Here is a 23,982-nt window from a genome sequence, read left to right as displayed (position 1 = left end):
CCAAGGGAGATGGATGGATGGTTCCTGTCTATGGTGTCTATTCAACTGAATTCCATATTATGATAACCACACGGTTTGCCATCCATGCTCTTTGCATACTCCCCATGAAGCAGTCTCATTAAATTTCACTCTCATATGGGCGCTAATGAAGCAACTGACTGGAACGGCACCCTTAAAGCAATCAAATCAAAGAAATAAAAATTGAATATCTGCGGGATGGATAAATCCTTCAACCGATCACCACTGAATGTTCAACGGGCCTTCATTTATTTTTTAAATAACAGAAAGGAAAGATGGTAAATATGAAGAAGAAAACGATATTTTACTTCAATAGTTCTTCCTTTTTTTTTTTTTGAATAAAATAGTTCTTCCTTTTTAATGCAAGACTTGAGAATAAAATACTACATGCATCTTCAAAGTTCAAACAAGAATCAAATTCCATGACCTGCTCTGATACCACAATAATAATAAAATTTTGGATGCCTTTTCATTAAGAATAAGTTACAAGAGAGTAAATCTAAAAGCTCAACTCTTATAGAATTTATGTACAACTTGGCCTATGTGGAGTGCCCATAAACCATTGAATTTATGAACTTTTTTTAATAAATGTTGATTAATGGTTTATAGGCACTCCACGTCAGCACAATTGTAGATAAATTGTCTAATAATTGAGTTTATAGCATTGCTCTACACATGATGCACTGATAACTGCAACTGAGTGTCCCATTTCACATGGAATGACCCAACTGCTACCCCACAAGGCCACAACCATCCACACCAGAAGGTAAGATGGAAGACACTTACACGTGATAACATTAATAAGGACAAGTAAATAAGACAAACTAAACACCTGCTAAACAAATATTAATAAACTACAATAATTATTATTAGGGGCCCACAACAATTTTTAATCAATGAATTTCACTTTTTTCAAAGAAGAAGAGTTTTTCATCTGATCATTCGAGGATGCTGCATCATCAACTCTCTTAAAAGTTGACATAGAGAACAAGAAACCAAAGAAAAAAGAAATCAAGTTCCTACTCTGAACTTATTTTAATGGCCTACCACTCTCTTAAACGCATATCTTGAATCATCAACTCTCTATCTCTCTCTTTTTCTCTATGAAACCAATCTATTAAACCTCCCTCACGGCCTCTTTCCCTTCAATACATTATACACCATAGCCACAAAACAACAATGAATATTTTCCTGGCTACCTTTCTCTTCCTCATACCCATCTTCCTTCTCCTTACAAGGGGAAAAAGATCATCAAAAAGGGTGCCTCCAGGGTCACTTGGAATACCCTTTGTAGGCCAAAGCCTTGCCTTTCTTCAGGCCATGCGTGCCAACACTGCAGAAAAATGGCTAGAAGAAAGAATCAGAAAGTATGGTCCAATATCAAAGCTAAGCCTCTTTGGTAAACCAACAGTGTTCATTTATGGACAGGCTGCAAACAAATTTGTATTCACTAGTGATAGCAGCACAATTGGTTACCAGCAAAATCACTCATTTCGAATGATTTTGGGCGATCGGAATCTATTCGACCTCAGTGGTGAAGATCACAAGCGTGTTAGAGGCGTACTTGTATCGTTCTTAAAGCCTGAATCATTAAAGCAGTATGTGGGGAAAATGGATGGAGAAGTCAAGCAGCACCTTGAGATGCATTGGCAAGGCAAGCAACAGGTTCAGGTATATATGTAGATTTTTTACCGTTTTAAAAAGGCAAGTCAAACTGCACATTTTGAAACCACTAAACCAAATGAACATTCTATCTGTTACTTTTGAATAGAAATTCTAACTTAAAAAATTAAGTTTTCACAAACCTCATGTTCAGGGGTTAGTTGTTTAAACTGAAAATTGGAGGAAATTTACATCCACATTAAGGTACAAGGGTGACATTTGTACAAACCCGCCAAAAACAAGCCTAGTTCTTGCAGGGATGTGCCGGCAAACCTTATGTTTTGTATTACTAATAGGTGTTGCCCCTCATGAAGACCCTCACATTCAACATAATTTGCTCTCTTCTATTTGGAGTTGAGCGAGGAGCTAGAAGAGATAAATTTGTGGCTTGCTTCCAAGAGATGATAGAAGGGATGTGGTCAGTTCCAATTAACTTGCCCTTCACACGCTACAGGCGTGGCCTCAGAGCAAGTGCAACGGTTCAAAACATGGTTAAGGACTTGATATGTGAGAAGAGAGTAGAAGTTGAGCAGAAGGGTGCTTCTCCTCACCAAGACCTCATCACTTGTTTGCTTGGCATGTGCAAGGAGGACAATGAAGAAGCAGTAACAGAGAATGAGATTGTGCACAATGTCATGCTTGTCATGGTTGCAGGACACGATACTTCATCTGTTCTAATGACTTTCATGATAAGGTTTCTAGCAAATGAACCTACTGTGTATGCAGCTGTTCTTCAAGGTATGCATAATACTCTCTCTCTCTCTCTCTCTCTCTCTCAATGCAATGGTGAAAGCTTAAGATCAAGTTACCTAGAAAAGAATACACAATAGACCATGGTTCTAAATCCCGTTGTAAACTTGTCCTGAGGAATTTGACTAGCCTCCAGACTCCAGTTATTTAATCACTAGAGATATCTTATTGTTCAAATAAACAGTGAAGATTACAAGATTATGAGAAAACTCAGTGACATTGGTAAAGGCTAAGTTTCGTCTTACAATCTTCACCATTCATTTGATTAACAGGAAATCTCGAATGACTAAATAACTGGAGGAAAGGCAAATCCCGTCTTGAGAGCGCAATGAATTAGGCAAAACAAATCAAAGAAAATGGATTGAGAGAACTCATAAAATGGTTCAGTTCATTTAAACTCTGCTCTAATAAGACTAATGAGTGAGATGGTCATGATTTTGCAGAACAGGAAGAAATAGCAAAGACCAAACCGTCGGGAGAGTTTCTAACATGGGAAGACATAGCCAAAATGAAGTACACTTGGAGAGTAGCAATGGAAACTCTGAGGATGGTTCCTCCTGCCTTTGGTAACTTCAGGAAGGCCCTGAAAGATATTGAGTATGGTGGATACTTAATTCCGAAAGGGTGGCAAGTAAGTAAAAGCTTTGTCCCCTCTTTGTTGTCCCACTATATATCACTCTTTGAAACAATTATACAATTGATACTACTCTATTTTGACATTCAGATACTCTGGACTTCACCAATGACCCACATGGACAATAGCATATTCCCTGAACCGTCAAAGTTTGACCCAAGTAGATTTGAGAACCAATCATCGGTTCCACCCTACTCGTTCATTGCATTCGGAGGAGGTCCTCGAATATGTCCAGGATATGAGTTTGCAAGGCTCGAAACCCTTGTCACAATTCATTATCTGGTAACCCAGTTCACATGGAAGCTATGCGCAGACAATTCTTTCAGCAGGGATCCCACGCCGATACCAACTCAAGGTCTACCAATCAAACTTGTGCCAAGAAAACTATGTTAGCCCTGTAGGATCTTTACTACTGTAACTGGTATCAATGCTTGTCTTACATTGCATTTCTGTCATGAGTTGTAATTACATAATGAGAATAATTGCAAAAGACTACATAAATATAGCCTAAATATACAATCGAGCTCGCCTATGGACTATGAAAAATCAAGGGTAGCATGCGTAAGAATATGCAGTAATTGAGCAACTCGAATTCCAAATACAACATGCCATAAAATCAAGGAGATTGTTGGGGTAAAAGTGGAAGTTGCTGTCCCCATGGCTGCTTGCATCTCTTGACTGACCAAGTTTCTCTTTCAAGATTGTGAAAGTGAGTTAAAAACGTATGAGATTTCCCTGAGCATATCAAAACTTCAAGAGCACTGAAATTAATGAAGCATTAACATGAAAATTTCTTGCTTTCATGTATATTGTACAACAATTTAATAGTTGATTGCCTTCCTTTTGTGCTGTCTGATCGGCATATTAACAACTGAAATCAAAATACTTTCCATTTGGTTCTTTCATGCCATCATTTCAAACAATAGCATACAGAGTAGACCTACTAGCTAAAAAGCCAGGGATTAGGTCATCCAAGTGTAAAAATTCCAGTGAAAAATAAATAAATAAATCAGAGACTTCTAGCAATTCTGTGTTCTTGAGTATTTCGGTTGCAAAGATGGACATCTTTCATTCATATGTAGATAGGGTTCCTTCGAATTTTACCACTTTGGCAGGCGGCTTGAATTGTTCTTGAAAAATTTGAGCTTATATGAGCATTCTTAGTGAGCTAGTCAAAGTTTAGCTAAATTTTGGTTAAGAACATTCACTTTTGTTATTTTAGCTAGCCACTTTCCAAAAGCATCAAACATCAAACTTTCTAAATATTTCTCTACTTTAAATAAATATCCATAGTTTACAATTTAAATGGGAGAATTGCAACACAACACAAGAGGAGAATTACAATTGAAGTAAATATTCATTGCTTATATAAGTAATTAAATATAAGTAGAAATCATCCCCTTCCTAGTTTTCTGTATACTACTTGGACCTTTTTCCAAGTTTTCTAGCAACACAAGAGCTACATTGAACTTAAATCTAGAGTGGATCCCAAACCTAAAGACAATCATCATCTCCGAAGCGGGATTCCCAAGGCAATCAAGAAACCAGGTAGAAAAACAAAAAGGCAAACAGAAAAGGAACAGAGCATAACTGCGAGAGAAAGGTGCCAAATCCACAAACAAGCGATCAAAAGAAAGGGAAATAAATTTTTTTGTAAAAATAAAAAAAACATAAGGTGTGTCTTCATAGTTTTGGCATTTAGGATTTATCAGACCAACCAGCCAACAAATCTGTTGGACATTACAATGAAGACTTTTTCATCTGATCATTCAAGGACAGAGTGATGGAACATTTAAACCTTTCAATCTCTTAGAAGCTGACAAGAAACCAAAGACAAAAAAAATCCAGTTCCTTCTCTGAACTTATTTTAAAGGCCTTTCACTCTGTTAAACGCATGTCCTGCATCATCAACTCTCTATCTCTCTGAAACCAATCTATTAAACCCCCCACACCCCCTTTCACTTCAATACACCAAAGCCACACTAAAATAATGAATATTTTGCTGTCTATCTTTCTCTTCCTCATACCCATCTTCCTTCTCCTTACAAAGGGAAGAAGATCATCAAAAAGGGTGCCTCCAGGGTCACTTGGAATACCCTTTTTAGGCCAAAGCCTTTCCTTTCTTCGGGCCATGCGTGCCAACACCGCAGAAAAATGGCTAGAAGACAGAATCAGAAAGTATGGTCCAATATCAAAACTAAGCCTCTCTGGTAAACCAACAGTGTTCATTTCTGGACAGGCTGCAAACAAGTTTGTATTCACCGGCCAGTGCCAACTAAATCAGTCACTTAAAATGATTTTGGGAGATCGGAATATATTCGAGCTGAGTGGAGAAGATCACAAGCGCATTAGAAGTGCACTTTTATCATTCTTAAAGCCTGAATCTTTAAAGCAGTATGTGAGGAAAATGGATGGAGAAGTCAAGGAGCACCTTGAGATGCATTGGCAAGGCAAGCAACAAGTTGAGGTATGTTGATGTTACCCAAAAAAGTACTCTCTTGGTAAATTAACATACAAGAAAATTGTATTGGAATAAGATCCTGGCCTACCTTGAGAATTATTTGGGTTGGGAAATAAACATATCAACTTCAAAATTTTTCACATATGGAGCTAAAGGCTTATTCTACTATGCTGACGTGCCAACGTCTGGTATTCCTTAGATATTTTATTTTTAAACAAAGGCTGATCCATGGGCTACTGCACCCTTTCTTGTCAGCATAGCATTTACCTTTGTACAAACCCCAAAATATGCAATGTTCTTGCAGGGATGTGCAGGCTAACATTTTGTTCACAAAATATTTTGTATTACTGATAGGTGTTGCCCCTCATGAAGACCCTCACATTCAACATAATTTGCTCTCTTCTATTCGGAGTTGAGCAAGGAGCTCGAAGAGATAAATTTGTGGCTTGCTTCCGAGAGTTGCTGGTAGGGATGTGGGCGGTTCCAGTTAACTTGCCCTTCACACGCTACAACCGCGGCCTCAAAGCAAGTGCAATGGTTCAAAACATGGTTAAGGACCTCATAATTGAGAAGAGAGTGGAACTTGAGCAGAAGGGTGCCTCTCCTCACCAAGATCTCATCACTTGTTTGCTTAGCATCCGCAAGGAGGACAATGAAGAAGCACTAACAGAGAATGAGATTGTGCACAATGCCATGCTTGTCATGGTCGCAGGGCACGATACTTCATCTGTTCTGATGACTTTCATAATGAGGCTTCTAGCAAATGAACCTGCTGTGTATGCAGCTGTTCTTCAAGGTATAAATAAAACTCTCTCTCTCTCTCTCTCTCTCTCTCTCTCAATGCAATGATGATAGCTTAAGATCAAGTTGCCTTGAATAGAAAATACAGGAGACCATAGTTTTAAACCCTGTTGTAAACTTGTAGTGGGGGATTTGGCTTGCCTCCAGTTGTTTATTCAGAGGAGATCTCTTGTTGTTCAAATAAACAGTGACAATTGCAAGATTTGGGAAAACTTGGTGACAATGAAAAAGGCTAAGCAAATAAGAGGAAATGGATTGAGAGAACTCATAAAGTGGTTTGGTTTTGTTATACTCTGCTCAAATAAGAATGATGAGTGGGATGCTCATGATTTTGTAGAACATGAAGAGATAGCAAAGACCAAGCCCTTGGGAGAGTTTCTAACGTGGGAAGACCTAACTAAAATGAAGTACACCTGGAGAGTAGCAATGGAAACACTGAGGATGGTTCCTCCTGTCTTTGGTGGCTTCAGGAAGGCTCTGAAAGATATTGAATATGGTGGATACCTAATTCCTAAAGGGTGGCAAGTAAGTAAAAGCTTTGTCTCCTCTTTGCTGTCTCACTATATATCACTAAAACCCTTCTATTTTGACATGCAGATATTCTAGACTACACCAATGACCCATATGGACAATAGCATATTCCAAGAACCGTCAAAGTTTGACCCAAGTAGATTCGAGAACCAAGCATCGGTTCCACCCTACTCGTTTGTTGCATTCGGAGGAGGTCCTCGAATATGTCCAGGATATGAGTTTGCAAGAATCGAAACCCTTGTCACAATTCATTATCTGGTAACTCAGTTCACATGGAAGCTATGCTCAGACAATTCTTTCAGCAGAGATCCCATTCCAATACCAACTCAAGGTTTACCAATCAAACTTGTGCCAAGGAAACTATGTTAGCTCTGTAGAATCATTACTACTGTAACTTGTATCAATCTTTTCTTACATTGCATTTCTGTCATGGGTTGTAGTTACATAATGAGAATAATTGCAAAAGACTACATAAATATTGCCCAAATATACAATCGAGCTCAACTATGGACTCTGAAAAATCAAGGGTAGCATGTGTAAGAATATCACTAATTGAGCAACTCGAATTCCAAATACAATATGCCATAAAATCAAGGAGATTGTTGGGGTAAAAGTGGAGGTTGCTGTCCCCATGGCTGCTTGCATCTCCTCACTGACCAAATTTCTCTTTCAAGATTGTGAAAGTGAATTAAAAACGTATGAGATTTCCCAGACCATATCAAAACTTCAAGAGCACTGAAATTAATGAAGTGTTAACATGGAAATTTCTAGTTGATTGCCTTCCTTTTGTACTGTCTGATCAGCATATTTACAACTGAAGTCAAATTACTTTCCATATGGATATTTCATGCCATCATATCAAAAAGCCAAGGATGAGTTCATCCATGTATATAGAAATTTCAGTGAAAAAAACAAAAAAAAAAACAAAAAAAAAAAGACAAAACAAAGATAAAGAGACTTCTATCATTTCTGCGGTCTTGAGTATTTCTGTGGCAGCAATGAACATCTTACATTCATATGCTAATATGGTTCCATCAAATTGTATCCAGGTAATTCCATTCGATACTTCCCTCGAAAAATTTGAGCGTATAAGCGTCCTTGATCTGCATTTGCAGCAGCAGAAAAAATAAATACACTTCAAACATGAAAAAATAAATACCCACGTTTACCTGTAACAATCTGATTCACTTTCTAAATATTATGAAGTTTATTCAATGAACAATGCAGAGGAGGTAAAGGGGGTGGTAATCTTTCAAGGCTGTAAGATATTCTCATGCTATGATCATCACAACCGCAGAATTCTTATTAATTCCAATGATTTGGGAACTTATATATGTTGAGTGAATATGTAGGTGCAACAAATGGGGATTGATGAGTTGGCAATGTAAATATGTAGGATGGGTTTGGATAAAAAAGGAGTAGGTGTGGTGAGAAAAAAAAAAGAAAAGAAAGAAAATGCAAAGTCAGTCCCTGGTATCAAAATGAACTACTAAGTCTCTATATGCCAAAAAGAGGTATGCTATAGTGTAATAAAAATCTCATTTTTTGCTCATAAAAGTCTTCATGACAAGATACCACATTATTAATTTTCTTCTCTTTTTTTTTCAAAAGAAAAAAAAAAGGAATGATGTGGCATCCTGCCACGTAGATTTTTATGAACCAAAAATAAAAATTTTATTACATGGAAGCATTTCTCAGCCGAAAAAAAAAAAAATAGTCCCTACAATCAAATTTGGTCTACAAATTTAACAGATTTTGTTAGTGTGACACTTACTTAAATAGAACACGTGTCATAATTTTTTTGACTCTAACTTTTCAATGTCACAAAAGAACCTAAGAAAAATATATTGCCCGTTCCATTCGGTTAACCAACACCAAATTTTTTTTACTACCTATCGAACCATGGAAGTCGGTTGCTAGTTGGTGAGGGTCGGTAGGCGGTAAACTAATAATTTGCCCACTCTAACTGAGACTGATTTTGCATTTTTAAAAATTAAAAAAAAAAAACAAAACAAAACAAAACAAAACAAAAACCAAAAAAAAAAAAGGGAAAGGACAAAACTTGAAAAAGCCGTTACCTTTATCTACTACCAAAAAAACTGCTGGTTCTCATACAACCAAAACTCGCACCAAAATTTAACAATGGCCACTCTTGCTTCCTCATCCTCTGTCCTCCTCTCCTCTCCGCCCTCCAAATTTTCTCAGCCTTCTCTTTCGTCTATTCCACGCCTCTCTCTCCCTTCTTTCTCTCACTCCACTGCTCTCTCTTCCTCTCTCTCCATTTCTCCTTCTTTTCTCACATACCCCACAAGTTCTAAACGTTTTGCTCTGTCTGCCTTAAGCGTCAAGGCTAGTGCTGCAGAGAAAAAGAAAGTCCTCATAGTTAATACCAACAGTGGTGGGCATGCTGTTATTGGGTTCTATTTCGCAAAAGAGCTTCTGGGTTCCGGCCATGAGGTCACTATATTGACTGTTGGTGAAGAGGGCTCCGACAAGATGAAGAAGCCTCCATTCAACAGATTTTCAGTTAAAAGTTCTCTCTTTACATTATCACTTATATTGGGCTTTCGGTGATTTTGTAATGAGATATGTTGAATTTATTTGATTTACAATTGGAACTTTTGTGTTATCTGAAAACTTTTCAGGAAATTGTAAGTGCTGGAGGCCGGACGGTGTGGGGGAACCCAGCGGACGTTGGGAAGGCTGTCGGAGGGGCAACATTTGATGTTGTGTTGGACAACAATGGGAAGGACCTGGATGCTGTGAGGTTTGTTGCTTTGATTGTCGAAAATTACTGTCTAATTGTCCCAACTTTTTGTGTATCTGTTTTTGTTTTCTGTAATTTTGGTATATTGTTTGGACACTAAGAAAATTGAGGAAATGAAGACGAAACAAAATTTTGAATTTTTTATGTATTCTTCTGCTTACCATTGTAGAGTTTTGAAGACAGGGGACTGGCTGTTTTTGAGTGAGCATAATATGAGTAACTCAAGCATAATCTTCTTTTATTTACTTTTTGTGTAAAAGAAATAGCTGGATAAAAGGCATTTATCCACAAGAGATTTCCAAATCCTCTTGCTCAAGCCACACTCGAAAAAGAGATGATCACGGCATTCTATATAATCTCTGCAGAAAACACACTTGGTTTCACCTAAGAACCCCCAACTTAGCAATCTATCTCCCTGTTGACAAACTGTTTCTAATAGCCAACCAGAGAAAAAATGCATGTTTAGGGGTAGAGAAGGGGAACCAAATGAGCCTCCACCACTCCACCTTATGTCTATAAGTGCGGATTGTATTCCAAGTATCTCAACAATTTCGTGTAGGGAAACTTCTGAGGGTGCGGTGCACGGGACCGGAGTTTACTCTGCAAAGGTGGGTCCGAAGGGCCTTACCTTGGAGAGGTTCCCCGACATTAAAAAAAAAAAAAAAAAGAGTTATCTCATCAAGTGTAAACTTCCTTCTTACCTGCCACCCAAATAGCCTCATCTCTAACCCCAAATCGAACCAAATGAAGCTGGCTTTGGATTTGCACTGTCTGATCAGATCTAGCTGATGGCCATATGGCCCATATCCAAACTCCATCCTTCAAAACACTGAAAACTTTAGCCTCCAAGTTTACCTTACTGCAAGATAAGCACTAATGGAACAAAACAATGCCTCTTTTGACTCCCTTTGTGCTGAAGGAAAAGTTTGTTTATGGTAGTTCAGTAACATTTATTTCGTACTAATATGCAGGAGTGCACAAATCATTGGAACCTTACTATTAAAAATGGAACAAAACAAAATAACCTATATTTGTAGGCAGTTAGTGAGCTATTTATTCTAACATCAATCTTCACACTTAGGCCTGTGATAGATTGGGCCAAGAGTTCTGGTGTCAAGCAATTTCTATTCATCAGCAGCGCCGGGATCTATAAGGCAACAGATGAGCCTCCTCATGTTGAAGGGGTATGTTTTGTAGTTTTAATCTCCATAGTATACAAAATAAGTGGATTTTCTCCATTGAAGAAGAATGAAGAATCTTCACCTACAACAGGATGCCGTCAAAGCTGATGCTGGTCATGTTGGAGTAGAGAAATACATTGCAGAGGTTTTTGGTGTTTGGGCAGTATTCCGTCCACAATACATGATTGGATCTGGCAACAATAAAGATTGTGAGGAATGGTTCTTTGATCGTAAGTGTATCACCTCAAGCACTTTTTAAATTATTCATGTTTCACAATACTCTCTATAGCACCTTCACTTTTTAGGCCCTTCCCTCTTTCTGTGGTTTGTTTCTTTCATATCTGGATTGTTTGCAGTTTTCATCTAATTCTGATCATTCTCAGAATGGTTTTAACTGAATATTCGATACCCATATGTCCTTGGCTTAGTGATCAAGATTTCTAACATTAATGCTTGGAAATTACATATACTCCTATATGTTGACTTGCTTGATGCAGGAATTGTTCGAGACAGACCAGTTCCAATCCCTGGCTCTGGAATGCAACTCACAAACATCTCTCATGTTAAGGACTTGTCTTCTATGCTTACTCTAGCTGTTGAGAAACCAGAGGCTGCATCTCGTAACATTTTCAACTGTGTAAGTGACCGTGCAGTGACTCTGGATGGAATTGCCAAACTATGTGCTCAAGCTGCTGGCCGCCCTGTCAACATTGTTCATTACGATCCAAAAGCTGTTGGAATTGATGCAAAAAAGGCTTTTCCTTTCCGAAACATGGTACTAACTTGTCTTTTACGTCCACTAATAGGGAAGAGTCCGATAGGACTGCATTAAGCTCTTATTCCTTGATAATATTTACATTACAAATAACTCCTATTTATAGGAGAATTGGAGTAGATGAAGATAATACAAGTATGGTAGGTGAAGATATATCAAATCAAATCTAATTATCTAAAAGGTAGGAGATGATATCAGGGTGATTTTATTACAATCATATATTCTAACGGTTATGACTCTTCCTACTAATCGAAGTCGCTCGGGATATTTCCTGGAGCATATTTAGGGGCTTAGATAACCATAATGAAGAACAATTTTTGAAAAAATCTGAGAAAGATCAAACATACAGAATGTTTAGCTTGAAGGTCAAAAAAGGTCTCCTGCATGGACCCATTGAATGTTGGGGCCTGGCTTTTACTCCTGAATCTGTTTCAACTGTGAGACAATTTACATAGTTCATGTACTGTGCAGCACTTCTATGCAGAGCCAAGAGCTGCCAAGGACATTTTGGGTTGGCGTGGGAAAACCAACCTTCCAGAAGACTTGAAGGAGCGGTTTGATGAGTATGTAAGGATTGGAAGAGACAAGAAGCCGATTCAATTTGAGATAGACGATAAGATATTAGAGTCGCTTAAAGTACCCGTGGCTGTTTGATCAATCAAATTGCAGCTATATCTATCCATTTTACAAGGCTATATGAGATGCCTATTGTTCTCTCTATGAGATGCCTATTCCTATATAATGCGTCAAGAATCAATGTGTTCAATTTTGGAAGTAAATAAAATGTAGCATGAATTTTTTGGATTGGATTATATGCGGTTCTGTTGTTATGCAGGAACAGAAACAGAGTATTTGAATTATTCAGCTACTGTTGTTATCCTGCAGCAAACCATTTGAAGTTTGAAAAACAATGCAGATGGCGCATCTCATTAGTTATCTTCCTCCTCATGTGTATCCTTGTCAATTACACTGTCTGAAGGTCTGGAATCTTCTTGGACTTCTCTATATAGGATATTGTCCTAAATTATTTTAGGCAATTCAATAAATGAACGTTGTACTAAATTATATAAGGAAAGTCAAGAAATGAGTGTTGCACAAAGGTTTAGTCATTAGTCAATTTTTTTTTTTTTTTTTTACATGTATATACAAGGGGAGGGAGATTCGAACTAGTCTTTAAGTATCCTTTATACTCCAATTGAGGTGGACTTCGATGGAATAAAAATGAAGTGTAATTGATTTCTCCTCTCTTTCCTTTTATCACTCTTCCTTTAGCTCCTTTCTCCTGTCTTTGCCCTATCATTGTTTGTACATCATCAAGGCATCCAAGAAACCAGGTAGACTAAACAAAAAGGCAAACAGAAAAGCAATAGAGGAAAGAGAAAGGTGCCAAATCCACAAACAAACGATAAAAAGAAAGGGAAATAAAAATTTAAAAACAAAAAAAACAAAAAAAAACATAAGGTGTGTCTTCATGGTTTTGGCATTTAGGATTCATCAGACCAACCAGCCGACAAATCTGTTGGACATTACAATGAAGAAAATATTTTCATCTGATCATTCAAGGACAATGTGACGGAACATTTAAACCTTTCACTCTCTTAAAAGCAGACAAGAAACCAAAGACAAAAGAAATCCAGTTCCTTCTCAGAACTTATTTTAAAGGCCTTTCACTCTCTTAAATGCATGTCTTGCATCATCAACTATCCCTCTCTCTCTCTCAGAAACCAATCTATTAAACCCCCCACACCCCCTTTCACTTCAATACACCCAAGCTACAGAAGAATAATGAATATTTTCCTGGCTATCTTTCTCTTCCTCATACCCATCTTCCTTCTCCTTACAAGGGGAAGGAGATCATCAAAAAGGGTGCCTCCAGGGTCACTTGGAATACCCCTTTTAGGCCAAAGCCTTGGCTTTCTTCGAGCCATGCGTGCCAACACTGCAGAAAAATGGCTAGAAGAAAGAATCAGAAAGTATGGTCCAATATCAAAGCTAAGCCTCTTTGGTAAACCAACAGTGTTCGTTTATGGACAGGCTGCAAACAAGTTTGTATTCTCCAGTGATAGCAGCACAATTGGTTACCAGCAAAATCAGTCCCTTCGAAAGATTTTGGGCGATCGGAATATATTCGAGCTGAGTGTTGAAGATCACAAGCGTGTTAGAGGCGCACTTGTATCATTCTTAAAGCCTGAATCATTAAAGCAGTATGTGGGGAAAATGGATGGAGAAGTCAAGGAGCACCTTGAGATGCATTGGCACGGCAAGCAACAGGTTGAGGTATGTTGATGTTACCCAAAATGGTACTCACTTGGTAAATTAACTTATAAGAAAATTGTGCTGGACTAAGGTCCTGGCCTGCCTTTAGTACTCATTAGACATATTTTTCTTTAACAAAGGCAGATCCAAAGACAAAAGTAAGACGAAGGTATTGTGCATAGCATTTCTCTCTGTACAAACCCCAAAAAATAGCAATGTTCCCAAAGGGATGATGGTAGGGATGTGGTCAGTTCCAGTTAACTTGCCCTTCACACGCTACAATCGCGGCCTCAAAGCAAGTGCAACGGTTCAAAACATGGTTAAGGACCTCATACGTGAGAAGAGAGTGGAACTTGAGCAGAGGGGTGCCTCTCCTCACCAAGACCTCATCAAGTGTTTGCTTAGCACCCGCAAGGACAATGAAGAAGTACTAACTGAGGATGAGATTGTGCACAATGTCATGGTTGTCATGGTTGCTGGGCACGATACTTCATCTGTCTTGATGACTTTCATAATGAGGCTTCTAGCAAATGAACCTACTGTGTATGCAGCTGTTCTTCAAGGTATCCATAAAACTCTCTCTCTCTCTCTCAATGCAATGATGACAGTTTAAGATCAAGTTACCTGAAAAGGAATACACAGTAGACCACAGTTATAAACCATGTTGTAAACTTGTCTTATAATGTTGCTCCAATAAACAGAGAAGATTACAAAATTATGGGAAAACTTAGTGATAATGGTAAAGGCTAAGATTAGTCTTGCAATTTTCACTGTTTATTTGACCAACTGGAAATCTCCAAAGATGAAATAATTGATGGCAAGCCAAATCCCATCCAAAGAGCCCAGTGAAATAGACAAAGCAAATCAGAGAAAATAGATTGGGAGAACTTACAAAAGGGTTCAGTTCTGTTAAACTCTGCTCAAATAAGACTATTGAGTGGAATGCTCATGACTTTGCAGAACAGGAAGAGATAGCAAAGACCAAGCCCTTAGGAGAGTTTCTAACGTGGGAAGACCTAACCAAAATGAAGTACACCTGGAGAGTAGCAATGGAAACACTGAGGATGGTACCTCCTGCCTTTGGTGGCTTCAGAAAGGCACTGAAAGATATTGAATATGGTGGATACCTACTTTCCTAAAGGGTGGCAAGTAAGTAAAAGCCATGTGTCCTCATGTTGTCCTACTATATATCACTCGTTGAAACAATTTTTTTTTGTGGATAAATTACTCTTTGAGACAATTATAAAACTAAAACCCTCTATTTTGGCTTTCAGATATTCTGGGCTATACCAATGACTCATATGGACAGTAGTATATTCCCAGAACCATCAAAGTTTGACCCAAGTAGATTTGAGAACCAAACATCTATTCCACCCTACTCGTTCGTTGCATTCGGAGCAGGTCCTCGAATATGTCCAGGATATGAGTTTGCAAGAATCGAAACCCTCGTTACAATTCATTATCTTGTAACTCAGTTCACATGGAAGCTATGCGCAGACAATTCTTTCTGCAGAGATCCCATGCCAATACCAACTCAAGGTCTACCAATCAAACTTGTACCAAGGAAACTATGTTAGCTATGTAGAATCTTTACATGCTTATCTTACATTGCATCTGTTGTGGGTCGTAATTACATAATTAATGAGAATAATTGTAAAAGACTACATAAATATTTGCCCAAATATACAATCAAGCTCGACTATGGACTCAAAAAATCGAAGGGTAGCATGCGTAAGAATCGCTGGATCAAATCAGAAGTTTACACACGATTAGATTCTACTAGGATATGCAGTAATTGAGCAACTCGAATTACAAATACAACATGCCATAAAATCAAGAAAATTGTGGGACAAAAGTGGAAGCTCCTGTCCCCATGGCCGCTTGCATCTCCTGACTGACCAAATTTCTCTTCCAATGTTTTGAAAGTGAGTTTAAAACGTATGAGATCATTAAAAGGGACTAATGCTATGCAATTCACTGTTCATTTTCTTGCTTTCATGAATATTGTACAACAATTTAATAGTTGAATGCCTTCCTTTTGTACTGTCTGATCAGCATATTTACAGCTGAAATCAAAACACTTTCCATATGGATCTTTCATGCCATCATATCAAACAATACCATACAGAGTAGACCTACCAGCTAAAAAGCCAGGGATTAGGTCATCCATGTGTAAAAATTCCAGTGAAAAAAAAATATTCAGAGACTTCTAGCAATTCTGTGTTCTTGAGTATTTCGGTGGCAGAGATGGACATCTTTCATTCATATGCGGATATGGTTCCATCGAATTGTACCCAGGTAATTCCATTCGATACTTCCCTCGAATCTGACAAAAAGGGAGCTTCACATTGTCCCCGTCGTTGCACCACTGTGGCAGGCGGCTTGAATTATTCTCGAAAAAGTTGAGCGTATAAGCATCCTTTATCTGCATTTGTGGCAATAGAAAAAATTAATACACATCAAACATGTAAACTACTTAGGAAGAGAGTTTAAATAATCCCCTAAAAAGATCAAGTCTAGAATGCATCCACATTTACCTGTAACAATCTAATTCACTTTCTAAATATTATAAAGTTTATTCAATGCACAATGAGAGGAGGTAAAGGGGGTGGTAATCTATCTTGGCTGTAAGATATCCTCAGCTATGATCAACACAACTGCAGAATTCTTATTAATTCCAATTATTTATTATATACTGATCAATCCATACTATTAAGCTGATGAAAACAGTGACATGTTACTCCAGAATAAACAGAATTCATGTTATTATTGATGGACTCACTGTAAACTCAGTGACTTGAATAGAGCTAGCAATTGGATCAAATAATCCTGCCTCCTTGTACATTTCAAGAATGAAAGCAACACAGGATGTTGACTTCCCATCAGCGTATAGCCAGTCGTCCTGCTCGGGAATAGTCAGCAATTCATCAAAAGATGACCCACGATTTTCAATTTCTACAAGAACATCAGGAAGACTAAGACCCTGCATGAAACACCAGTTACATCAGATAATTAACAACTAACAAATGACATTGAATTTCAAAAATAACAGTTCTTTGAAGAACTGTCTTCTTATCATTTTCCCCTCATATCTGATACCTAGGAGGGTTTAGGCTAAGCCATAATATCCATGTTCGGTCCAAGAGATAGATGGAATGACCCCAGAATTTCCAGCTAACAAATTCCCTATATGGTCTATAATGATTAGTTCGTTTTTTTCAAACCACTTACATCCAACCATTCGTCTGTGCAAGGGATCAAAAACTACATTACTTTTCATCTTTTACACTAAATCAAATCCACAGCTTCGACCTATACCTCTATAAGTTAACCAGACAAGCATAGCATCGAAAGTAGAGGAAAATTTGTTATAATACCTGAGTCCCAAGGCGTTTGTTCAAGGCTTCATTCCACATGTTCGCAGCATATGCAGGCTGTATTTGATTCCAAACTGTCATTACAGAAGCAACCTGCAGAATCATAGTTTAACAGTCAGAACCAACAACCTAAGCACACCTCTTAAAATTAACATAGTTCAGCTATAAGTGAGAGAGAGAGAGAGAGAGAGAGAGAGAGAGAGAGGGACTCTCACAACAAAAGGTGCATTTTAAAGAGCAGAACTGGATTTATATGCATCAAATGCGACTGATAAAAGTTATCATGACTAACAGAAAAGGTATTATTAATGAGTTTTCATCTTCTTCTAGTTTGGTTACTTCGCTGCAGTATCCTATTGAAAGATACTAAATTTTTGACAGAATCCAAAAAAATTCACAAAGTCTTTTCTTCCTAGCTTTCTAAGCACTTGTTAAGTCTTTGATGAACCCAATATTATGACCAATAATGACTCTTTGTTGACACGATATCCTCATTATTGAGGGAACTACCAAAAACATATTCGCAGTTTTAGGGCTTCAATTTAACTTTGACAAGACCAAAGCAATAAATAGGATGTCAGCTGGACCATAGTTGCTGCAATAACCCACCAACTTTTAAAAAATCAGTCTGTTAGAAAATCAGAAGTGGAAGAACAAAGTCAAGATTATAGCATCAACTACACTGCAAACTTAGATTGAAAATCAAACATTCAAACATACATACCAGATGAGCATCTAAGGGAGGTGGAAAGTTCCCGTCTCTAGTGTCTATCCAACTGAATATCATATTATGATAACCATACGGTCTTCCATCCATGCTCCTTGCATACTCCCATGCAGCAGTCTCATTAAACTTCGCTCTCGTATTAGGATGCAACGGAAGCAATGCAATATGGGGATTGGAATCATCTTTATTCAACTCAAAATCCCACCACTCATCCCACGGTAATACAGCAATTATATCTTCTCCCTACAACAAATAAAAGATAGTCATAACACTTGCACATTTAACTCCAAATCATAGTTACATAGGAAAGTAGCCCTATACCCAACTCAAATTCAATCAATAGTAGTTTGAGTCGAGGGAGAGTGAGTTGCTAAACGCTCCAACATATGCAACTTAACTTCATTTTTGGGAAACTATAAGTTCATCTGATTATTAACAATGAGAGACTTCAGAGCTTGATGAAAAAAATAGGATAATCATTTGCTTTTTTTTAGAGCAATATAGTTCAATGAAACTTGAAAATAATAAAATCAAGTGAGAAATGTATAATCCATCAATGGGGACAGTGCTTCTGCAAATTGAACTAAGATGCCTAGCAAGAGAATTAAGTGGATCTAAGAAGCATGGCTAAAGCATGATTTAAGATAGAAATTGTGCCACTACTAAGGATTATATGTCCCACAAAAGCAGTCTAGCAATTTTTACAGCACTCCAGCAAGGAAATCAACTTCTAGGTAACTTTTAAATCTGACCAAGAGAGGACAAACTTAGAGCATGTAGCTGGGCACTTTGAAATGACCTACAAGAGGGAAAATATCCAAAGCTTTCACCTCCTACCTCGTGACAATGTTAAAGTCGCCTTCCACCACAAAACCAGGAAGGCCATGACTTTTATCCATTAGGTGCCCAGATATTAGCCTTACAGATCTCACTGCCAACCAGCCAATAACAGAGAGAGCAAACAAAATAAAACTCCTACAAGTTCCACATATTCACAAAATACTGGGTTGGCTGGGATTTTCCAAAGAAGTGCCATCATGTTAAGCTTCACATAACCCCTCACAGGTGCAAATCAGGAGCAAAAGTAATTCTTAAGGTAGGGGCAAAGAAGCCACAGAATCGATGATCAGGCTGACATACCAGAATGGATCATGAGATCTCAGAAGAGAGAAAAAGGAAAGCCGAAATAAAATGGAAAAGCAATATTCAAAACACACCAAAACCAGAAAGTCTATATATTAGGCAGAAGATGTTCCAACACTGTTTTGTTTGTGGCTTCCAAGGCCATTAATTCAACTCATCAGAATTTTCAACTGGAACATCTGGCAGCAAAGCTCAACCACACATGCTTTCCAATATACACTACTGAAAGAGATATATTAATAATCTACAAAAAAAAAATATTTAGAAGAAAATATCACAAAAAGAATGATATTTAGAGGACATTATTATTAAAAGTTACATGCTATCAGGAACACTATATTATAACTACATTTAGCAGCTTTTCATTGTTTTACCTTTTCATTTTCATGCCCTGATTCACCAACCCATAACTTTCCTTCAGAATCTTTTAAGCAAACAGCAGTATGACCAGCATATGCTCCACTGACCCACTTCTCCAGAGTCTCAAAACCACCCCATCGGCCACGGATTTTGGATATCGCAAGGAAATCTCCAGAGTGAATATCATCAACACTGATGTTTGTTACCCAGGGCTGAGGGCGTTGTACAAAGGTAGCTCCCATGTGCTTCTCAAGAAATCCTATATTAGAGTTCTCACCCCATCCCGTGTTTGTAAATAAGGGGAAGACATCCCATAATGCTTGAAGAGTTCCCAGCATGCCTGCTTGCATTAGGAAAATCGAAACTCCCCTGTTTTTCACCTGTTTTAATAGAAAGAAAAAACCACATCTAACACAAAAGTCAAGCTTCAAAACAAAATAGAACAAGTAGTGACTCTTCAATAACTCAAAGTGGTGACTTACATATTCATACTCAGCTTTCCCTTCCCACTGTTTAAACTCAAATGTATGTTCCCGAGATAGCAAATAGTAATCCCATGTCACACGGTATGGAGTTGCAAAGACATAAAGATCCATACATGTCCAACTGTGAGCATTGCTAACCTGGACAGGCACATAGATAATTCTTAACAGTTTATTAAAAGAGAAACTACTTTGTTTGAATACAGCACTCCACAGCATAATCATTAAGCAATGAGCAGCATCAAAACCAATCCTGTAAAAAATGATCTAGATATTCAATTAGGTCAACAACACATGGCAAGAACTATGGCCACTACAGAGAGATGAAATTTCCAGGAAGTTCCAATCATTAATCAATGAATTCATTTTATTTAATTTTCAAGAGTCAGTGGTATTAAGTGTTTCCCTAGATTGTTTTGGTAATTCAATAAATAGGAGATTGTCCTAAATTATTTTAGGCAATTCAATAAATGGATGCTGTCCTAAATTATATTAGGTAAGTCAATAAATGGGGTGGATGTAGCCGTTGCTCTTTCTCTATTTTCGTTGGTTTTGCTCCTTTGCACAGGTTTTGACGGGTTTGTCTCGTGATCCCCCTCCTCCTTTTCGGTCGGGAGTTGCCCTACCTCTCTTGGAGGTGGGAGAATCATCGAATTCCATATGTTCTTCTAAGTCAAAAGGAATGAGGGAATTGAAGTACAAAAGACAAAAAAGTCAATAAATGGGAGTTGTCCTAAATATATTGGGTAAGTCAATAAATGGTGTTGGTTTAGTCATTCGTTTATTTGTCTTTTGTACTCCAATGGAGGCAGACGTTGATAGAATAAAAATTATGTGGAATTCATTTCCCTCTTCTTTTAGCTCCTTTCTCCTCTCTTTGCCCTACGTTTGCTGTGTGATTTTTGTGAACATTGTTTGTCCTACATCATTAAGGCATCCAAGAAACCAGGTAGACTAAACAAAAAACGTAAACAAAAAAGTAACAGAGCAAAACTTCGAGAGAAAGGTGCCAAATCCACAAACAAGCTATCAAAAGAAACCATGAATGATTCGAATTTGTACAGCAAAGTTTAATACTTGACACCAAGAAATCAATGCTCCAGTGTATAAACAACATCAACAAAAAAGAATAAAGGTAGAACAACAATCCATATTTGGGATTTATCCTGAAAATCTTCAACCAATTGCAGACAATTAACAAATACGTAAGAACTTAACCTAGTCAAGGTAGGTAGGTATGTCTTGGACCACCAGCCTTCTAACAACCTACGAATATGAAAGAACTCAGGAATACTTATGATCAAATACTGCAATATTCTTTATTTTCAATTAAACCCGGAAACATAACCAAAATATAAACCAAGTACAACTGAATTGTAAAACAAATTATAACTCTAATCAAGTATCTTCCAGACCACAATCTCTCAGTCTTGCCCATCAAAGTAACAGCCAAAGAATCTCAGCTCCAGACCAGCAAGAAAGTTCAACAACTACAATACCCAGATACCCAAAATTCCGAGTTTCACTAAAACCAGCTAAATTCAGAGAAACCATGCAAAAACAACCTAAATTAGTTCATCCCAGAACTTGAAGTGAATGGCTCCACCACCGAATTCAGCTATAGAAGTTCAATAAATCCAATACCCAGATACCCCATACTCCAAATTACACATAACCAACTGAACTCAAACAAAACAAGCAAAACAAACACATAAAACTAAGTTCAAATCCAGACACCAATAAATGCAACTACAATACCCAGATTCTCAATAATCCAAATTATAATAAAACCAACTAAACTCAAACAAAACAAGAAAAATAAACCCATAAACTATGTTCAATTCCAGACACCATTTCAATTCAACTACAACACCCAGATACCCAATACTCCAAAATCCAGCAAAAACAACTAAACCCAAAGAAAACAAGCAGAACAATCCAATAAAAAGCAATTCAATTGAAGAGCTTGATCCAATACTCCAAATTACAACAAAACCAACTAAACTCAAACAAAACAAGCAAAATAAACCCAAAAATCCAAGTTCAATTCCAGTCACCAGCAAAATCCTACTACAATACCCAGATACCCAATACTCCAGAATCCAACAAAACCAGCTAAAAGCCAAAGAAAACAAGCTCAAATTCCAGACCTTGATGTGAAGGGTACCACCGCCAAATTCAGTGCCACTCTTGTTGTGGAACTCCATCCAAGCCCTGTTCTTGTAAAAGCACGCGCCTTTCCACTCCAAAGTGTCGTTCGGGGACGAGGCAGCGCCCACGAAGCTGGGCAGAAGGTCCACCGGGCTGTTAAGCGAGTTGAGGATAGGCCACGCGGCCTGTCTGGGCAGCAGAGGGAGCACATCCCAAGGGTGAAATGGCAGTTTCACTGCATGTCGAAGTTTAGAGAAGGAAGCAACTGTGATCATGAAGAATAAGAAGAAAATGGAAAGCAAAGATGGTGAAGGAGCCATGGTGGTGTAGAAAAGAAAGAGAGTTAGAATAGGAAATATATTTTTCCAGAGAGTCAGAGGATTGGAGTAAATGAATTGAATTCTTTCAACTTTCCCTATCTCCTCTATCTCTCCTCCATGGAAATGTATTTGGGATTTGTGTTTTATTTTTACACCTAGACATTCAATTACCAAAGGAAAACTTTTCTCTTTCTTAGCATGCGATTTGCAGTCAATGTTCCTGGACGCATGGGAATTTGTTCTCTACAAAGCGACACCGTTTTGTTCTTTTTAAATCCTTTTTGATGCAAACTTGTTTGGATCTTCTATATATTAAGCTTAACATTGTACGGTATTCTATGATCCGTGTATTGCAAAGTCCTAGTTTATGTTGGTAGATTTTTGTCTTATACAAAGTTGGGTAAATATGGATGCATGCTTTTTCTTTTTTTTTTTCTTTTCTTTTTAACATTTTGGCACTTAAATGGCTAAGCTTTAAAATGTGGCACTTATCCCCGTCTAATTACTATCGCGTTGTAAGTTACACCAATCGTTAACATTTGGTATTAAAATGGAAAGGTGACTGAACTTATTTACATATGATAGTATGAGATGTATTGTGTACGTAGTATTTACCCTTCATGAATAGAGGATTTATTTACTATTTATTGCATGGTAATTTAGCATTCCTTTCATTTTAATTATAAGAGAAATGCTATATAGTACTATTTCTCTTTTTATAATAAAGAGTAATATTATTTATTAAATTGTCATACAATTGTGATGATATAATAGTAAAAATTAGCTCTTAATTTTATTTTATTTTTTAACAAGTTCTAATTCAATGACAGTCCTATAACATTATAATAAAATTGTTATATAAACCCTCTAAAGTCAATAACAAATTGTTTTAAAAATAAAAATAAAAAATAAAAAAACTCAAATATACAAGGGAACAGGGGCCATCCTCCCAAAAAAAAAAAACCTCAAGCGATTGGAAAGATGTTGAAGGGTGGTAGGGAAAAATAGTTGTTTTGCTCTTATTAAGAAGACAGCAACCTTTTGTTTTCAACTGCTTATACGTTGGAAATTTACTAAATTCCAGTGTATGATTGTACTATACACCGACATGGAAAGATGTACACTGTGTTTTAGAATTACATAATTTACATTACACGAAAATTAGATTATGACAATTTGATTTGTATAATAATAGTAATGCTACATACTACATTTCTTTATCTGACTACTATTTTATTAGACTGATATGATGGTACTCATTAACCTTTAAATCAGCATTTGACAAAAAGATTAAAAAAATAATAATAAGGACAAATGATTAAAAAAATCAAGGACAGGTGATTTCTACTGCCAAATCAAATTAGGGAAATGAAAGTATAGTATTTAGAAGGGAAAAATATAAAAAAAGCCCCACAAACTATTAGTTATTTGCAATATAGTTCTGCAATGTTCAAAAGGTATTAAAGTAGCCCCAAAACTACCAAAATGTATCAAAAAAGCCACTTTTTTTTTTTTTTTATTCTTATAATATCCATATTCTTTTAACAAATAATAAAAAAATTGTAAAAAAAAAAAAAAAAAAAAAA

The 23,982-nt window shown here is 37.2% G+C and overlaps 3 protein-coding genes and 2 pseudogenes across 3 annotated transcripts; 4 read left to right on the top strand and 1 right to left on the bottom strand.

Annotated features, from left to right (window-relative positions):
- The first annotated feature begins 969 nt into the window (after positions 1-969).
- Positions 970-3,582, top strand: LOC132176125 (cytochrome P450 716B1-like). Its single transcript, XM_059588253.1, has 4 exons — positions 970-1,689; positions 1,977-2,418; positions 2,874-3,061; positions 3,155-3,582. The coding sequence occupies exons 1-4, from the start codon at positions 1,198-1,200 to the stop codon at positions 3,455-3,457; spliced, it is 1,425 nt and encodes a 474-aa protein (XP_059444236.1). The 5' UTR covers positions 970-1,197; the 3' UTR covers positions 3,458-3,582.
- A 1,472-nt stretch (positions 3,583-5,054) lies between these two features.
- Positions 5,055-7,226, top strand: LOC132173335 (taxadiene 5-alpha hydroxylase-like; annotated as a pseudogene).
- Positions 7,227-8,966: 1,740 nt separating this feature from the next.
- LOC132174779 (chloroplast stem-loop binding protein of 41 kDa a, chloroplastic) lies at positions 8,967-12,392 on the top strand. Its single transcript, XM_059586456.1, has 6 exons — positions 8,967-9,383; positions 9,503-9,624; positions 10,706-10,808; positions 10,897-11,035; positions 11,303-11,580; positions 12,052-12,392. The coding sequence occupies exons 1-6, from the start codon at positions 9,000-9,002 to the stop codon at positions 12,232-12,234; spliced, it is 1,209 nt and encodes a 402-aa protein (XP_059442439.1). The 5' UTR covers positions 8,967-8,999; the 3' UTR covers positions 12,235-12,392.
- A 901-nt stretch (positions 12,393-13,293) lies between these two features.
- On the top strand, positions 13,294-15,413 carry LOC132176478 (cytochrome P450 716B1-like; annotated as a pseudogene).
- A 386-nt stretch (positions 15,414-15,799) lies between these two features.
- On the bottom strand, positions 15,800-22,551 carry LOC132175380 (uncharacterized). The gene is made up of 7 exons (XM_059587320.1): positions 22,076-22,551; positions 19,926-20,066; positions 19,458-19,823; positions 17,938-18,183; positions 17,214-17,306; positions 16,619-16,819; positions 15,800-16,261 (listed from the first exon to the last, which is right to left on the bottom strand). Exons 1-7 carry the CDS (start codon positions 22,394-22,396, stop codon positions 16,046-16,048), a joined length of 1,584 nt encoding a protein of 527 aa, XP_059443303.1. The 5' UTR covers positions 22,397-22,551; the 3' UTR covers positions 15,800-16,045.
- Between the last annotated feature and the right edge of the window lie 1,431 nt (positions 22,552-23,982).

This window comes from Corylus avellana, chromosome ca3 (genome assembly GCF_901000735.1).
Source record: "Corylus avellana chromosome ca3, CavTom2PMs-1.0".
Lineage (NCBI taxonomy): Eukaryota > Viridiplantae > Streptophyta > Magnoliopsida > Fagales > Betulaceae > Corylus > Corylus avellana.
This window is presented reverse-complemented; position numbering and strand designations above follow the sequence as displayed.

What these genes read in the sequence shown, in the direction of transcription:
- LOC132175380 (XM_059587320.1), bottom strand. Translation starts at nt 22,396, where the DNA reads ATGGCTCCTTCACCATCTTTGCTTTCCATTTTCTTCTTATTCTTCATG. An exon ending in CTCCCTTAGATGCTCATCTG is followed by an intron (nt 17,307 to 17,937) that starts GTATGTATGTTT and finishes ATGATTCTGCAG; the next exon opens with GTTGCTTCTGTAATGACAGT. An exon ending in TTCAAGTCACTGAGTTTACA is followed by an intron (nt 16,262 to 16,618) that starts GTGAGTCCATCA and finishes CCACAAATGCAG; the next exon opens with ATAAAGGATGCTTATACGCT.
- LOC132176125 (XM_059588253.1), top strand. Translation starts at nt 1,198, where the DNA reads ATGAATATTTTCCTGGCTACCTTTCTCTTCCTCATACCCATCTTCCTT. An exon ending in AAGGCAAGCAACAGGTTCAG is followed by an intron (nt 1,690 to 1,976) that starts GTATATATGTAG and finishes TATTACTAATAG; the next exon opens with GTGTTGCCCCTCATGAAGAC. An exon ending in GTATGCAGCTGTTCTTCAAG is followed by an intron (nt 2,419 to 2,873) that starts GTATGCATAATA and finishes ATGATTTTGCAG; the next exon opens with AACAGGAAGAAATAGCAAAG.
- LOC132174779 (XM_059586456.1), top strand. Translation starts at nt 9,000, where the DNA reads ATGGCCACTCTTGCTTCCTCATCCTCTGTCCTCCTCTCCTCTCCGCCC. An exon ending in AAGGACCTGGATGCTGTGAG is followed by an intron (nt 9,625 to 10,705) that starts GTTTGTTGCTTT and finishes CTTCACACTTAG; the next exon opens with GCCTGTGATAGATTGGGCCA. An exon ending in CTTTTCCTTTCCGAAACATG is followed by an intron (nt 11,581 to 12,051) that starts GTACTAACTTGT and finishes TGTACTGTGCAG; the next exon opens with CACTTCTATGCAGAGCCAAG.